The sequence below is a fragment of the Monodon monoceros genome, unplaced genomic scaffold, assembly GCF_005190385.1.
Source record: "Monodon monoceros isolate NGI ecotype Baffin Bay Population unplaced genomic scaffold, NGI_Narwhal_1 Super_Scaffold_6, whole genome shotgun sequence".
NCBI classification, from domain to species: Eukaryota; Metazoa; Chordata; class Mammalia; order Artiodactyla; family Monodontidae; genus Monodon; species Monodon monoceros.
In genome coordinates, this window is record NW_021703783.1 from 78,179,661 (window position 1) to 78,196,314 (window position 16,654).

The following is a 16,654-nucleotide window of genomic DNA, read 5'->3' on the forward strand; positions in this document are numbered from 1 at the left end:
GGGCACTAGTCGGATCCGGAGCGCGCGCGGCGACGGACGCCTGGAGGGGTTCCGGGTGTGTTTCTTGGCATGCGTGGGCCGGTGTCGTCCCAGGGGGGCGGGCTGGCGGGTTTTCACTGCTCCACGGTCCTGAGGCGGAGAGGCTGGCTTTATTCCTGGGCAGAAGGGGTGAGGGAGCCGGAGGTGAGGCGTCTGGGCTGTCAGCGACCCGCGAGGACTTGAGGTAGACGCGGCGGCGTCCGCAGTGGCTCCGGGCTCCCGCCCGGGTGCAGCTGCAGCGGGAGGGAAGGAACGACAGTCCGAGTGGCGCTCCTTCCTTTGTGTCTGGGTTGGAATACTCACCTCGGCGCCCCGGGACTGCGTGGGCCGCCTGCGGGGGTGACGCCTCCTCCGCAGGTCGGAGATTCCCGGGGGTCTTCAGGAGCCCCCCCGGCTGCGGAGGCCCAGGTGAGACACCTGTGAGGCCCCGACCTGCCCCCGGGCTGTGGCCCGAGCCCCGAATTTCCTTTTGGAAGTCCCGTTGCCTCCACTCACCCCTACCTTGATTTTCCGGTCTGTCCCTTCAGGGCTTCTCTTCCCAGTGAAGACCCAGGTGTGAAGGTTTGGGTAACTTTGCGCCTCGCTTTTCTCCCCGAACCCGGTTCTTCGGAGGTTCGGTAGTCGATTTTAGAGACTCAGAATTCTGGGTCAAGGAATTATTATTCATCATTCTGATACTGTACCAGGAAGTGAAATTATCTAAAGAGGAAATGGTCAACTATTACGGTTTTCCTGGATGAAGCTGTTCTTTATATTTCACAAGCCTGGAGACACTGACTTTACATGTTGATGTGGTTACGGAAGGTGGGACACTGAGAATTTGTTCAGAATATCTAAATGTGTACAGAGTTAAAAAACGTATAAAACTTAACGTCTTTAGTTTTAATAGGGCTAGGTAAAGTTGGAAATTAGTTTCAGGTGGTCAGAGTGTGTCTCTTGCCTTAGCTATTGGACAAAAGCTAAAAAGTTCATTTTTGTTTTGTTAAATAGTTTTATTACTGAAAAATTAAGGGACGTTTTAATATGATTTTTTAAAAAGTAATTAGTTTATTATTTATTTTTGGTTGCATTGGGTCTTTGTTGCTGTGCGTGGGCGTCTCATTGCGGTGGCTTCTCTTGTGGAACACGGGCTGGGTAGTTGTGGCTCACGGGCTCTAGAGCGCAGGCTCAGTAGTTGCGTCGCACGGGCTTAGTTGCTCCGCGGCATGTGGAATTCCCCCCGGACCAGGGCTCGAACCCGTGTCCCCTGCACTGGCAGGGGGGGTTCTTAACTACTGCACCACCAGGGAAGCCCGGGACGTTTTATGTTTAACTTGAGATCATAAAAACACTAACATTTAAAAATGTAGCCTTGATCCTAACCATAACTTTTTCTTTTATCAATCAGTTTCATGCCAGTACTGGGCATTTTGTGAACCTTGACAAGCATAGGCAAATTCTCTACTTACCTGTGTTTGAAAGTGACACATTCGGTGGTACTTTTTATAGTCATTATTGATTACTGATTAATGAAGCTTAATGATTATTGCTCCTCTTCTGTGTGCTCAAAATTACTTGTGCTTATCCCTTGGCGCTTAGTACATCACATTATAATTATCTGTATTTTACTCTCCTACTAGATTGTGAATTCCTTCAGGGGTATGATTTAATCTCTGTAGATTGAGGGCCTGACACACAGGAGGGGCTCAAATGTTTATTGAATGAGTATATAAATAAACACATTTAGACACTCACTGTATTACATTGGATAGATTCTGTTTAAAAACTTGAAAATGTTCTGATCTGGGTTTTATACCTATTGAAAAATTTGCATCATATTTGAAATAAAGTCGGTAGGAACTTAGAGTATTATACTGTGAAGAATATTATTCTTTGTGTCCTCCTAGTCTAAGAAATGACATCAGAGGATATTTTCTGTTGCTTTGTCATAGCAGCTCAGCTGAAAAATTAGTGGAGTAAGCACATGAGAAATGTGTTTACCAATGAAGACCTACCAGCTGACACTCATCTTGAGTGAGAACTAATACTCAATACCAAGAATGCTCTATTTAGTCTTAATGATGGTAAAGAAATCAAGTAGTTTATAAATATTAGGACTTTAGTATGACCATTGTTTATAAAATCTTAAAGGAAGTTTTAAAATTGTACAAATGATAATGTGTATTGAAAAAATATTAAGATAGTATAGAAAAGAAGAAAAAAGAATGGGGGAAAATTCCCCCCAAATCTTGCTACTTGGAAGTAACCCAAACATTTTGTTGAACAGACTTCTAAACATCTCTCTATGCATTTATATGAGACCAACACATATTTTGTGCTATACATGGTATCATATTTAAATTTTTTTCAATCAGTGACGTGTCATGAGCACCTTTCCATGTCAGTACATGGAGATGTCTTATTTTAAATGGCTATATAATATTCCATCTTATGTACATAGTCTTTTTTTTTTTTCGGTACGTGGGCCTCTCACTGTTGTGGCCTCTCCCGTTGCGGAGCACAGGCTCCTGACGCGCAGGCCCAGTGGCCATGGCTCACGGGCCCAGCCGCTTCGCGGCATGTGGGATCTTCCCGGACCGGGGCACGAACCTGTGTCCCCTGCATCGGCAGGCGGACTCTCAACCACTGCGCCACCAGGGAAGCCCCATACTCTAATTTTTTTAATCCATACTCCGAATGATGGGCATTTAGGTTGTTCTAATATTTTTATCGCACTCTCTATTAACCCTTTTTGTGGATATTTTTGCATACATATATGAGTATCTCTCTGAGGTAAATTCCTAGAAGTGGGATTTCTGGGTTAAAGAGAATGCTTACTTTAAACACATCTTAACTTATATAGCCTTCCAGAAAAGTTGCATCCACTTTGTACTCTCCTCAGGTATCTTAAAAGAATAACCATTACCTCACACCTTTGAAAGCATTAGATTTTGTTTATTTAAAAAAAATCTTTGCATGTCTGGCTGATGAAAGTCCACTGGGGAAAGCCAGGACATAGATGAAGCCCAGGGGAGGACAGAGTGACTGGCAGTGCAGACAGCCTGCTCGTTTTCTTTTCGGCGTCCCCCTTCCGTCCTTTCTGTGGGCGGACACGTAGGAGAGTTTAAATAAACTCTGTTTAAATAAATAGGAAAAAAAAAAACTTTGCAAAAGAAGTCTTATTTTCTTTACATTTTTCATTACCAGTGAGGTTATACATCTTTTCATATCTTTATTGGCTTGACAAATATTTTGATGTTTGCCTGTAGCTCATGGTTGACAGAGAAGGAAAAATTTGAGGGAGGATGGATGCAAAAGCTCGAAATTGTTTGCTTCAACATAGAGAAGCCCTGGAAAGGGACGTCAAAACATCCTACATCATGGATCACATGATTAGTGATGGAGTTTTAACAGTGTCGGAGGAGGAAAAAGTAAAAAATGAGGTAAAGCCCTCTGAGGCAGTCTATGCTTTCTTAAAAATTTTTGGAATTTATTTCAAAACTTGTACTGCTCTCCACTAATTTATGTTGCAAATATTTTCTTTGTAGTATACTAAACTACTTTTTTTTTTTTTTTTAGCCCACCCAACGGCAACGAGCAGCTATGCTAATTAAAACGATACTTGAAAAAGATAATTATTCCTATATATCATTCTACAATGCTCTGCTACATGAAGGGTATAAAGATCTTGCCTACCTTCTCCATGGTGGCATTCCTGTCCTATCTTCTTCCAATGGCAAAGATTCAGTTGGAATAACTTCATATGGTTTGTATCCATGATACTTTCTATCATAAAGGCTCCGTTGCTGCAGTTTTGTCTTATTGTAGATGAAATCTGCTAGAGAGACTGATCAGTTCACTGAATCATGCATGTGAAAAAATTATCGTTTTCCAATTCAAATATTTTTATTTGCATCTATGTTACCTCATTTCCTTGCCCAGTGAACTATCTACTGCTGAGGTAATAATATACATACCATAATTTTTAGAGATAATATGGCAATTTATAGTCCTTTATTTAAGTTCTTCAGTTTTGTGTTTATCAAGTTCAAGCATAGGAAAGAATAAGAATCTTTAGAAATCTGTGTTCTTGAAGGCAATTCCATATTCTTTCCTTTACACTCTCTTCTCAGTTTTTAGTATGAGAAAAAGATTGGAGAGTCAGGGAGGAATAGGGTGAGTAAGGGCAGATACAGATGGAGATTTTCATTGTCTTTAGTCATCTTGAGAGATATATGTTTGCTTTCGTTCTGGGTGTTCTGAGAAATCAAAGTTGAAGTTAATATGCTAGCCACATTTTCTTATTTCTCTTGGAAATTCTGAGGCTGAGACCTCAGCCTTGCTCTCTTTGGTTTTTATGGTATTACTTGAGTGACCATTTCAGTTCTCTTCATTCATGCTTGTTTTGTTTTGGATTTCAGTAAGGACAGTCCTGTGTGAAGGTGGAGTACCACAGAGGCCCGTTGTTTTTGTTACTAGGAGGAAGCTAGTGAATGCAATTCAGCAGAAGCTCTTCAAACTGAGTGGTGAACCGGGATGGGTCACCATATACGGAATGGCAGGTTGTGGGAAGTCTGTATTAGCTGCAGAAGCTGTTCGAGATCATTCTTTCTTAGAAGGTAAGTTTTGATTACCATTGCTGGCTAAGAAGATATTGTTTAGGCATTGCATTGGTTTCCTGTTGCTGCTGTAATAAATTACCAAAACTTTTGGGGGCTTAAAACAACACAAATTTATTATCTTGAAGTTCTGGAGGTCAGAAGACAAAAATAGCTCTTACTGAGCTAAAATCCAAGTGTCAGCAGTGCTTAGTTCCTTTTGGAGGCTCTAGGGAGAATCCTTTTCCTTGCATTTCCCAGCTTCTAGAGGTGGCCTGCATTCCTTGACTCATGGTCCATTTCCCCATTTTCAAAGCTGGCAGTGCATAGCATCTTCAAATCTTTCTCTCTTCTCTGGTCTTTGCTTCTGTCATCACATCTCCTCCCCTGACTTTCTTGCCTCCCTCTTCCAGGGGCCCTTGTGATTACATGGGGCCCACTGGATAATCAAGGATTATCTCATCTCAAAATCCTTAATTTAATCGCATTTACAAAGTCCCTTTTGCTGTGTTAGGTGATATATTTAGAAATTCTGTGGAATATGTTGTGGAGATCATTGGCTGGTGCGGGGGAGCAGGGTGGGGGGGCATTTTTCTGCCTACCGCAGGTGATTGAATTTGAATTTTATTTTCTGCCCTGCCTGTCACAATCAGGCTTGACTAGCCAGGCCAGTAAATTCATGTGTTACCAGATGGCACTTATTATCAATGGAATGAAGCTAGTTCCCTTGTATCTTAATAATTGGGGGAATTGTAGGGTTGACAAAGTATCTTGAAAGGTTGTCCAGCTTGTATCCCTGACTTTCAACAGTACTAGACTTACAGCTTCCTGTCAGTTGAGTGTCTGTTTTGGCACAGAGTGCTGTAGGGAAGGAGATTGTTGGAAAGTCGGTTCCAATAAGGACCATCCCAGTGGGAGATTCTCCCATGTATTTGGCATCTGTATTAAATAAACTATTAATTCCATTTCGGCAATTAATTCTATCAGTTATTTATCTTTAAAAATAAAAATCTTTAGTAACTTGTTTATCTTATGTGTAATCTCAAGAAAAAGAAAAATTGGCAGTTGACTGTAACAACCAATGGGTTTTTGCAGGCAGGCTTTATAGATTCATTTGACATCTGGCAACTGATTTCCCTTGCTTCAGATATTCATGTATTCAATAAACACTTGAGAACCTATTATGGATCTTGGCACTGTTTTGGGGCAAAAGGGATTCAAAAAGAAGCCTGTGCATCTAAGGAATTTACTTACAGTCTGGTAAGGGAGGCAGACATACAAACAAATTACGTCATGTGTGATAAATTGAACAGTAGAAACAAGTATAAGGTACAAAGTTAGAACAAAGGAAGGAAGCTTTCTGTCTGGGGGAAGAAAATGAACAAGACAGGCTTCCTGAAATGACATTTTAGCTGGAGTTTGAAGGAAGAATAGAAAGAAGTTTGCAAGGCCGACTAGGCAAGGATGGGAGAGTAGAGAAGGTGGGAAGGGTATTGGGTAGTTACTGGAGTGGGGAAGGACATATGGTGCAGAAGAGGATTTAGGACATTTGGCAGGTGCACTGTTGACCCTAATGAGTCTGGTAGGTTCTCAGGGTATTCCCTATCAGGAATATTATATAGCTTCCTCAGTCTTTGGTTGCCTCCATCCATTTTCCGGGGAACTTAAAAAGATAGTTCCTGACTTCTAGTGCTTAATAACTTTTTTTTGTTTACAATATATAATCACCAATTAAGATAGTTTATGACGGGCTTCCCTGGTGGCGCAGCGGTTGAGAGTCCGCCTGCCGATGCAGGGGACACGGGTCTGTGACCCGGTCCGAGAAGATCCCACAGGCCGCGTAGCGGCTAGGCCCGTGAGCCATGGCCGCTGAGCCTGTGTGTCTGGAGCCTGTGCTCCACAGCGGGAGAGGCCACAACTGTGAGAGGCCCGCAAAAAAAAAAGAAAAAGAAGATAGTTTATGACAAGATGACAAAATGAATAGAATAAATAGTCAGCACCTGAGAGATTTAGAAAAATGGAGGCTAGGGCACATCTATTGTACACACCTGGTTTTAGTTAATACTTCACAGCCCTTGTTAACAGTATTGATCATACTCTTGTCAGAAGTAGGCCTAATTGCTAAGCCCTGGTTTTTCTCCTTTGTCATTGTAGAGAAGTTTCATGAGCCTCAGAGCCATGCACATTTCAGGGCTAAGGATTTATTTATTTATTCACTTTTTTTTCCCCCCTCTTCTGCAAAGTTGATCACCAAGGATATTTCAGGATAAAATTGGCTTAAATTTCTTTAGTGTGAAGAAATGGTCTTCCTTTCAATATAGTGATGAATTTCCTTTAAACTATGTATTTATAATATACCAATTTATAGGGTTAAAATGTGCTCTTTAAATCAGTTCTAATCGCTCTATATTATTGGGGTGAATTTTCAATTTTAGGGGTTAAAATTGACCAACAACTTATGGAATTAACTAGCCAGGAATCATATTGTATAAATTGTGGTCTCGGAATAGATTTTCACCACTTTGTTTTGAGAAAATGCCAGAGATACTAGCAGTTGTCCAATGCATAATGAGCTTAATTCATATTCCTTATAAGCTTTTGTGAGATCTCAAGTACAGAAGATTGAGTAAATCATATTTAGTTTATAGCCCATTATCCTATTAGGTCTATCTAAGACTTAGCTTCTTGCTGTGTTTATTTCCTTTTAAAAATTTCCCATTCTCATTTCCCTTCTCTAAAGGAAAACACACTCCTCCTATGTGTTTCCTTTACACAACTACAACACTACTTCATTTCTGACACCAGATGTGTGAGTTTTCCACACATCCAGCAATTCTTCAACACGAGCTGGGTGTCCTATGATTTAATTCACTTCTGAAACTATCTACCTGGAGATAGCATCAGATCCCATAGGTTAAGGGTTCAGTCCTACAAGACTGCCCCCTAACCCCTTCATATGCCAATTGCCAGTCCAGGTTGGTTGTTACCTGTGCTTCTGACAACTATACTTATTAGATTACTGGTTTATTATACAAGGATAAAACTCTGGAACAGCCAGATGGAAGAGATGCATGGGGCACGGTATGTGGGAAGGGGTGTAGAGCTTCTGTGCCCAATTTGGGTGTATCACTCTTCCTACATCTCCTTGTGTTCAGCAACCCAGGTGCTCTGTGAATCTCGCCCTTTTGGTTTTTTTATGGAGTCTTCATTCATTATGTAGGTATGATTGATTAAATCATTGGCCGTTTGTGATTGAACTCAATCTCCAGCCACTCACTCCCCTCTCCTCTGGAGGTCTGGAGGGTGGGGCTGAAAGTTCCAACTCTAATCAAGGGGTTGGTTCCTCTGGTAACCAGCCCCCATTCTTAGGTTATCTAGGGGCTTTTCAGAAATCACTTTATTAACAGAAACTCAGGTGTGGTTAAAAGGGGCTTGTTACATGAATAATGTAAGACACCATTTCACTTTTATACCCTGGAGCTATTTCAGGAACAAAACTAAATAGTATAACAGAAGATGCCCCTAAGGCTCTTATATGGGAAATTACAAGGATCTTAGAGCTGTGTGCCAGGAAGAGTGATGAAAACCAAATATATATTTAATCACAGAATCACACCTCCCCATAGGTGATCTTTCTAATGTATTTATTGTATATTCTTTGTAAATGTATGTGTAATGTACGTTTTTTTGTAAAATGTTTGTTTATATGTAAATATTTTAAATTTGCATACATGTTAAAGTTAATTATTTTCTTCTGTTTCTTATCTCACTTGATACTATGTTTTTAAGATTTATCCTTGTTGTATGTACATATTATTTGTTACACCTGATTGCTACCCTCCATGGGGTACCTCGAATACATTTTATTGTTCATTCCCTAGTTAATAGATATATAGATTGTCTCCAACTTTTTGCTGCCCAGCAAAGCTTGGTTGAACTTTTACAGAAATGAGAATTTCTTGAGTATATGTAGCTAGGACCAGAATCTCTAAGTTACAGGATATATAAATATCAAATTTGATTGCCCTCCAATCTGTGCATTCCCATCAATAGCATGTGAGGGCTCCTGTATCCTCACTTCTTTAGTGACACTAGGTATCATCCAGCTTTGTAATTTTTGCCAGGCCAGTAGGTGTAAAGTGATATCTTTTAATTTGCATTTCTCTGATAACTTGAGCTTGACCATTTCTTCATAAGCTTTTTAGGCTTTTGGGTTTCCTTGTTTATAAATTTTGTTGATAACATTTGTCGGTTTTTCCATTTTGTTGCTTTTTAGGAGTTTCTTATATATCCTAGATAGTAGGGCTTGTTGCTTTTAGACTTTGTAAATACTTTCTCCTTATATTATCTGTATTAATTTTGTCCTGGATGTCCTTGATAGAAATCTTTAATTCTGATGTAGTCAAATTAATTTTTTTGCCTTCTAATTTGTGTTTCCTGAATTTTCTTAAGTAGTCCTATTATAGTCTTACCATTCATATTTAGCTTTTTTAAAAAATAAATTTATTTATTTTATTTTTGGCTGCGTTGGGTCTTGGTTCCTGCACTCAGGCTTTCTCTAGTTGTGGCGAGCGAGGGCTACTCTTGGTTGCCGTGCGTGGGCTTCTCACTGCAGTGGCTTCTGTTGTTGCAGAGCATGGGCTCTAGGCGTGTGGGCTTCAGTAGTTGGGGCTCGCAGGCTCTAGAGTGCAGGCTCAGTAGTTGTGGTGCACAGACTTAGTTGCTCCGCGGCATGTGGGATCTTCCCGGACCAGGGCTCAAACCTGTGTCCCCTGAATTGGCAGGCAGATTCTTAACCACTGCACCACCAGGGAAGCCCCATATTTAGCTTTTTAATCTATTTGGAGTCTGCTTTTGTATATCCACTAGTTCAAGAGTAGATACTTTCCTAAAGAAAAAAATTTTTTTTTTTTTTTTGGCCGTGCTGCGTGGCCTGCAGGATCTTAGTTCCCTGACCAGGGATTGAACCCGTGCCCCCTGCAGTGGAAGCGTGGAGTCTTAACTATTGGACTGCCTGGGAAGTCCCCCTAAAGATGAATTTTAATCTCTGGAGTTCATTTCCATTCTAAAATATAGGAATATTAGATTTTTGCTGTTTAATTGTAGTATAAAACCTTTTTTTTTCTTTTGTAAGTGGGTAACTGTATGGGTTACAAACTTTATTAAAACTGTGTTCCTACAGAAATTTTGTTATCTTAGAGCGGTGTTTGGTGTAAATTAATACTATTAAGTGCTTGCTTCGGCAGCACATATATTAAAATTGGAATGATACAGAGAAGATTAGCATGGCCCCTAATCCTTGCGCAAGGATGACACGCAAATTTGTGAAGCGTTCCATATTTTTTTTCATGCCTGAGGCTTTTTGTTCTTATTTTGATTAACATTTTTGGAAGGATTCTTCAAGAATAAATCACATACCTACAGCAAAAAAAAAAAAAAATACTATTAAGTTCTTAACTACTTATGCCTATACATTTTTAGGAAACCCACTTTCCTTTTGAAAGTTCAACCCTTTATTTATTTATTTAGGGAAATTATAAAGAGTTGATGTATTTTTAAACCATTCATACAATTTTATTTAAGTGCTGAGCTTTTAAAGTATGAAAGTTTTCTTCAGAGACTGTCTACCTATTTGCTTCCTTCTTTCCCAAGATTTCCTTGATGCTGTTAGATTATTAATTGCTACCTGCATAAACCTCATGTGAAAGTAGGAGGGGTTAATTTTCTCTGAATAAAGGCAATTTTCCTCTGATTAAGTTTCTCTGAATGAAATTATAGGTACAAGCCTCATTCAAGGCTAAATTGCTCCCTCTTGTGCCCATAGTCAAGATGTTTAGATTCTTTCTGAAATGCGAAATTAATGCTTCTGTATTTAACTGTCTTACTGTGATGGTAGGAGATTTGCAGATCACTTGGTCTTTTGGGCTTTTTGTCTTTCTTTTTAAAGCTAATACTGTTTTATTTTTCTTGCGTATGTTAATAATGCCCTAATTTAGTTTTAAATTTAGGAGAGAAAGACCTTTGATACTGTAGATAATAGATACTTAAATTTATTTTTATTTATTTTTTGAATTTTTGAATTTTGTTTTATTTATTTTTTTTATACAGCAGGTTCTTATTAGTCATCAGTTTTATACACATCAGTGTATACATGTCAATCCCATTCTCCCAATTCAGCACACCACCATCCCCATCCCCCCACGGCTTTCCCCCCCTTGGTGTCCATATGTTTGTTCTCTACATCTGTGTCTGAACTTCTGCCCTGCAGACTGGTTCATCTGTACCATTTTTCTAGGTTCCACATACATGTGTTAATATACGATATTTGTTTTTCTCTTTCTGACTTACTTCACTCTGTATGACAGTCTCTAGGTCCATCCACGTCTCAACAAATGACTCAACTTTGTTCCTTTTCATGGCTGAGTAATATTCCATTGTATGTATGTACCACATCTTCTTTCTCCATTCGTCTGTCGATGGGCATTTAGGTTGCTTCCATGACCTGGCTATTGTAAATAGTGCTGCAATGAACATTGGGGTGCATGTGTCTTTTTGAAATATGGTTTTCTCTGGGTATATGCCCAGTAGTGGGATTGCTGGATCATATGGTAATTCTATTTTTAGTTTTTTAAGGAACCTCCATACTGTTCTCCATAGTGGCTGTATCAATTTACATTCCCACCAGAAGTGCAAGAGGGTTCCCTTTTCTCCACAGCCTCTCCAGCATTTGTTGTTTGTAGATTTTCTGATGATGCCCTTTCTTTTTTTTTTTTTTTTTTTTTTTTTGCGGTACGCGGGCCTCTCACTGTTGTGGCCTCTCCCGTTGCGGAGCACAGGCTCCGGACGCACAGGTTCAGCAGCCATGGCTCACGGGCCCAGCCGCTCCGCAGTATGTGGGATCTTCCCGGACTGGGGCACGAACCTGTGTTCCCTGCATTGGTAGGCGGACTCTCAACCACTGCACCAACAGGGAAGCCCACCCTTTCTTTTTTTTTTTCTTTTTTTTTTTTTGCGGTACATGGGCCTCTCACTGCTGTGGCCTCTCGCGTTGCAGAGCACAGGCTCTGGATGCACAGGCTCAGCAGCCATGGCTCACGGGCCCAGCCGCTCCGCGACAACGTGGGATCCTCCCGGACCGGGGCACGAACCCGTGTCCCCTGTATCAGCAGGCGGACCCTCAACAACTGCACCACCAGGGAAGCCCTGATGATGCCCTTTCTAACTGGTGTGAGGTGATACCTCACTGTAGTTTTGATTTGCATTTCTCTAATAATTAGTGATGTTGAGCAGCTTTTCATGTGCTTCTTGGCAATCTGTATGTCTTCTTTGGAGAAATGTCTATTTAGGTCTTCTGCCCATTTTTGGATTGGGTTTGTTTCTTTAATATTGACCTGCATGAGCTGTTTATATATTTTGGAGATTAATCTTTTGTCCATTGATTCATTTGCAAATATTTTCTCCCATTCTGAGGGTCTTCTCTTCATCTCGTTTATGGTTTCCTTTGCTGTGCAAAAGCTTTTAAGTTTCATTAGGTCCCATTTGTTTATTTTTGTTTTTATTTCCGTTACTCTAGGAGGTGGATCAAAAAAGATCTTGCTGTGATTTATGTCAAAGAGTGTTCTTCCTATGTTTTCCTCTAAGAGTTTTATAGTGTCCGGTCTTATATTTAGATCTCGAATCCATTTTGAGTTTATTTTTGTGTATGGTGTGAAGGAGTATTCTAATTTCATTCTTTTACATGTAGCTGTCCAGTTTTCCCAGCACCACTTATTGAAGAGACTGTCTTTTCTCCTTTGTATATCCCTGCCTCCTTTGTCATAGATTAGTTGACCATAGGTGCATGGGTTTATCTCTGGCCTTTCTATCCTGTTCCATTGATCTATATTTCTGTTCTTGTGCCAGTACCATATTGTCTTGATTACTATAGCTTTGTAGTATAGCCTGAAGTCAGGGAGTCTGATTCCTCCAGCTCTGCTTTTTTCCCTCAAGACTGCTTTGGCTATTCGGGGTCTTTTGTGTCTCCATACAAATTTCAAGAATTTTTGTTTTAGTTCTGTAAAAAATGCCATTGGTAATTTGATAGGGATTGCATTGAATCTGTAGATTGCTTAGGGTAGTATAGTCATTTTCACAATATTGATTCTTCCAATCCAAGAACATGGTATATCTCTCCATCTGTTTGTATCACCTTTAATTTCTTTCATCAGTGTCTTACAGTTTTCTGCATACAGGTCTTTTTTCTCCCTAGGTAGGTTTATTCCTAGGTATTTTATTCTTTTTGTTGCAGTGGTAAATGGGAGTGTTTCCTTAATTTCTCTTTCATATTTTTCATCATTAGTGTATAGGAATGCAAGAGATTTCTGTGCATTAGTTTTGTATCCTGCAACTTTACCAAATTGATTGATTAGCACTAGTAGTTTTCTGGTGGCATTTTTAGGATTCTCTATGTATAGTATCATGTCATTTGCAAACAGTGACTGTTTTACTTCTTCTTTTCCAATTTGTATTCCTTTTATTTCTTTTTCTTCTCTGATTGCCATGGCTAGGACTTCCAAAACTATGTTGCATAATAGTGGTGAGAGTGGATATTCTTGTCTTGTTCCTGATCTTAGAGGAAATGCTTTCAGTTTTTCAAAATTGAGAATGATGTTTGCTGTGGGTTTGTTGTATATGGCCTTTATTATGTTGAGGTAGGGTCCCTCTATGCCCACTTTCTGGAGAGTTTTTATCATAAATGGGTGTTGAATTTTGTCAAAAGCTTTTTCTGCATCTATTGAGATGATCATATGGTTTTTATTCTTCAGTTTGTTAATATGGTGTATCACATTGATTGATTTGCATATAGTGAAGAATCCTTGCATCGCTGGGATAAATCCCACTTGATCATGGTGTATGATCCTTTTAATGTGTTGCTGGATTCTGTTTGCTAGTATTTTGTTGAGGATTTTTGCATCTATATTCATCAGTGATATTGGTCTGTAATTTTCTTTTTTTGTAGTATTTTTGTCTGGTTTTGGTATCAGGGTGATGGTGGCCTCATAGAATGAGTTTGGGAGTGTTCCTTCCTCTGCAGTTGTTTGGAAGAGTTTGAGAAGGATGGGTGTTAGCTGTTCTCTAAATGTTTGATAGAATTCACGTGTGAAGCCATCTGGTCCTGGACTTTTGTTTGTTGGAAGATTTTTAACCACAGTTTCAATTTCATTACTTGTGATTCGTTTGTTCATATTTTCTATTTCTCCTGGTTCAGTCTTGGAAAGTTATACCTTTGTAAGGATTTGTCCATTTCTTCCAGGTTGTCCATTTTATTGGCATAGCGTTGCTTGTAGTAGTCTCTTTGGATGCTTTGTATTTCTGTGGTGTCTGTTGTTCTCCTTTTTCATTTCTAATTTTATTGATTTGAGTCCTCTCCTTCTTTTTCTTGATGAGTCTGGCTAATGGTTTATCAATTTTGTTTATCTTCTCAAAGAACCAGCTTTTTTTTTTTTGATCTTTACTATTGTTTTCTTTGTTTCTATTTCATGTATTTCTGCTCTGATCTTTATGATTTCCTTCCTTCTGCTAACTTTAGGTTTTGTTTGTTCTTCTTTCTCTAGCTCCTTTAGGTGTAAAGTTAGATTGTTTATTTGAGATTTTTCTTGTTTCTTGATGTAGGCTTGTATAGGTATAAACTTCCCTCTTAGAACTGCTTTTGCTGCATCCCATAGGTTTTGGATCATCGTGTTTTCACTGTCATTTGTCTCTAGGTATTTTTTGATTTCCTCTTTGATTTCTTCAGTGTTCTGTTGGTTATTTAGTAATGTATTGTTTAGCCTCCATGTGTTTGTGTTTTTTATGTTTTCTTCCCTGTAATTGATTTCTAATCTCATAGTGTTGTGGTCCGAAAAGATGCTTGATAAGATTTCAGTTTTCTTTAACTTACTGAGGCTTGATTTGTGACCCAAGATGTGATCTATCCTGGAGAATGGTCCTTGTGCACTTGAGAAGAAAGTGTAATCTACAGTTTTTGGGTGGAATGTCCTATAAATATCAATTAAATCTATCTGGTCTGTTGTGTCATTGAAAGCTTCTGTTTCCTTATTTATTTTCATTTTGGATGATCTGTCCATTGGTGTAAGTGGGGTGTTAAAGTCCCCCACTATTACTGTGTTACTGTCGATTTCCTCTTTTATAGCTGTTAGCAGTTGCCTTATGTATTGAGGTGCTCCTATGTTGTGTGCATATATATTTATAATTGTTATATTTTCTTCTTGGATTGATTCCTTGATCATTATGTAGTGTCCTTTGTCTCTTGTAATATTCTTTATTTTAAAGTCTATTTTATCTGATATGAGTATTGCTACTCCAGCTTTCTTTTGTTTTCCATCTGCATGGAATATCTTTTTTCACCCCCTCACTTTCAGTCTGTAATGTCCCTAGGTCTGAAGTGGGTCTCTTGTAGATAGCATATATAGGGTTCTTGTTTTTTTTTTTTGCGGTACGCGGGCCTCTCACTGTTGTGGCCTTGCCCATTGCGGAGCACAGGCTCCGGACGCGCAGGCTCAGCAGCCATGGCTCACGGGCCCAGCCGCTCCGCGGCATGTGGGATCTTCCCGGACTGGGGCACGAACCCGTGTCCCCTGCATCGGCAGGCGGACTTTCCACCACTGCGCCACCAGGGAAGCCCTGGTTCTTGTTTTTATATCCATTCAACAAGCCTGTGTCTTTTGGTTGGAGCATTTAATCCATTCACGTTTAAGGTAATTATTGATATGTATGTTCCTATGACCATTTTTTAATTGTTTTCAGTTTGTTTTTGTAGGTCCTTTTCTTCTCTTTTGTTTCCCACTTAGAGAAGCTCCTTTAGCATTTGTTGTAGAGTTGTTTTGGTGGTGCTGAATTCTCTTATCTTTTGTTTGTCTGTAAAGCTTTTGATTTCTCCATTGAATCTGAATGAGATCCTTGCTGGGTAGAGTAATCTTGGTTGTAGGTTCTTCCCTTTCATCACTTTAAGTATATCATGCCACTCCCTTCTGGCTTGTAGAGTTTCTGCTGAGAAATCAGCTGTTAACCTTATGGGAGTTCTCTTGTATGTTATTTGTCATTTTTCCCTTGCTGCTTTCAAGAATTTTTCTTTGTCTTTAATTTTTGCCAATTTGATTGCTGTGTGTCTTGGCGTGTTTCTCCATGGGTTTATCCTGTATGGGACTTGCTGCGCTTCCTGGACTTGGGTGGCTATTTCCTTTCCCACGTTAGGGAAGTTTTTGCCTATCATCTCTTCAAATATTTTCTCTGGTCCTTTCTCTCTCTCTTCTCCTTCTGGGACCCCTATAATGCGAATGTTGTTGCATTTAATGTTGTCCCAGAGGTTTCTTAGGCTGTCTTCATTTCTTTTCATTCTTTTTTCTTATTCTGTTCTTCAGCAGTGAATTCCACCATTTTGTCTTCCAGGTCACTTATCCGTTTTTCTGCCTGAGTTATTCTGCTATTGATTCCTTCTAGTGTATCTTTCATTTCATTTATTGTATTCATCTCTGTTTGTTTGTTCTTTAATTCTTCTAGGTCTTTGTTAAACATTTCTTGCCTCTTCTCGATCTTTGCCTCCATTCTTTTTCTGAGGTCCTGGATCATCTTCACTATCATTATTCTGAATTCTTTTTCTGGAAGGTTGCTTATCTCCACTTCACTTAGTTGTTTTTCTGGGGTTTTATCTTGTTCCTTCATCTGGTACATAGCCCTCTGCCTTTTCATCTTGTGTATCTTTCTGTGAATGTGGTTTTTGTTCCACAGGCTGCAGGATTGTAGTTCTTCTTGCTTCTGCTGTCTGCCCTGTCGTGGATGAGGCTATCTAAGAGTCTTGTGTAAATTTCCTGATGGGAGGGACCTGTGGTGGGTAGAGCTGGCTGTTGCTCTGGTGGGCAGAGCTCAGTAAAACTTTAATCCACTTGTCTGCTGATGGGTGGGGCTGGGTTCCCTCCCTGTTGGTTGTTTGGCCTGAGTCAACCCAACACTGGAGCCTACGGGGGGGGGGGGGGGGGGGGGGGGGGGGGGGGGGGGGGGGG

General features: G+C 39.9%; 1 protein-coding gene and 1 pseudogene across 11 annotated transcripts in view; both read left to right on the top strand.

Annotated features, from left to right (window-relative positions):
* The first annotated feature begins 23 nt into the window (after positions 1 to 23).
* The window catches only part of APAF1 (apoptotic peptidase activating factor 1), a 109,361-nt gene continuing 92,730 nt past the window's right edge, over positions 24 to 16,654 (top strand). For 7 of the 11 annotated variants that reach the window (XR_003791002.1, XR_003791001.1, XR_003791003.1 and 4 more), the window contains exons 1-4: positions 194 to 447; positions 3,288 to 3,461; positions 3,598 to 3,784; positions 4,440 to 4,637. Coding sequence is in view for 2 of the 11 variants with exons in the window: in XM_029204307.1 (XP_029060140.1) it covers positions 3,324 to 3,461; positions 3,598 to 3,784; positions 4,440 to 4,637 (523 nt within the window). In the remaining 9 variants the exon portion in view is untranslated. Of the gene's footprint in view, positions 448 to 740; positions 844 to 3,287; positions 3,462 to 3,597; positions 3,785 to 4,439; positions 4,638 to 16,654 lie in introns of those variants that run through there. The other 4 variants (XR_003791006.1, XR_003791005.1, XR_003791004.1 and 1 more) reach the window with 4 other exon arrangements.
* LOC114886318 lies at positions 9,847 to 9,960 on the top strand (annotated as a pseudogene).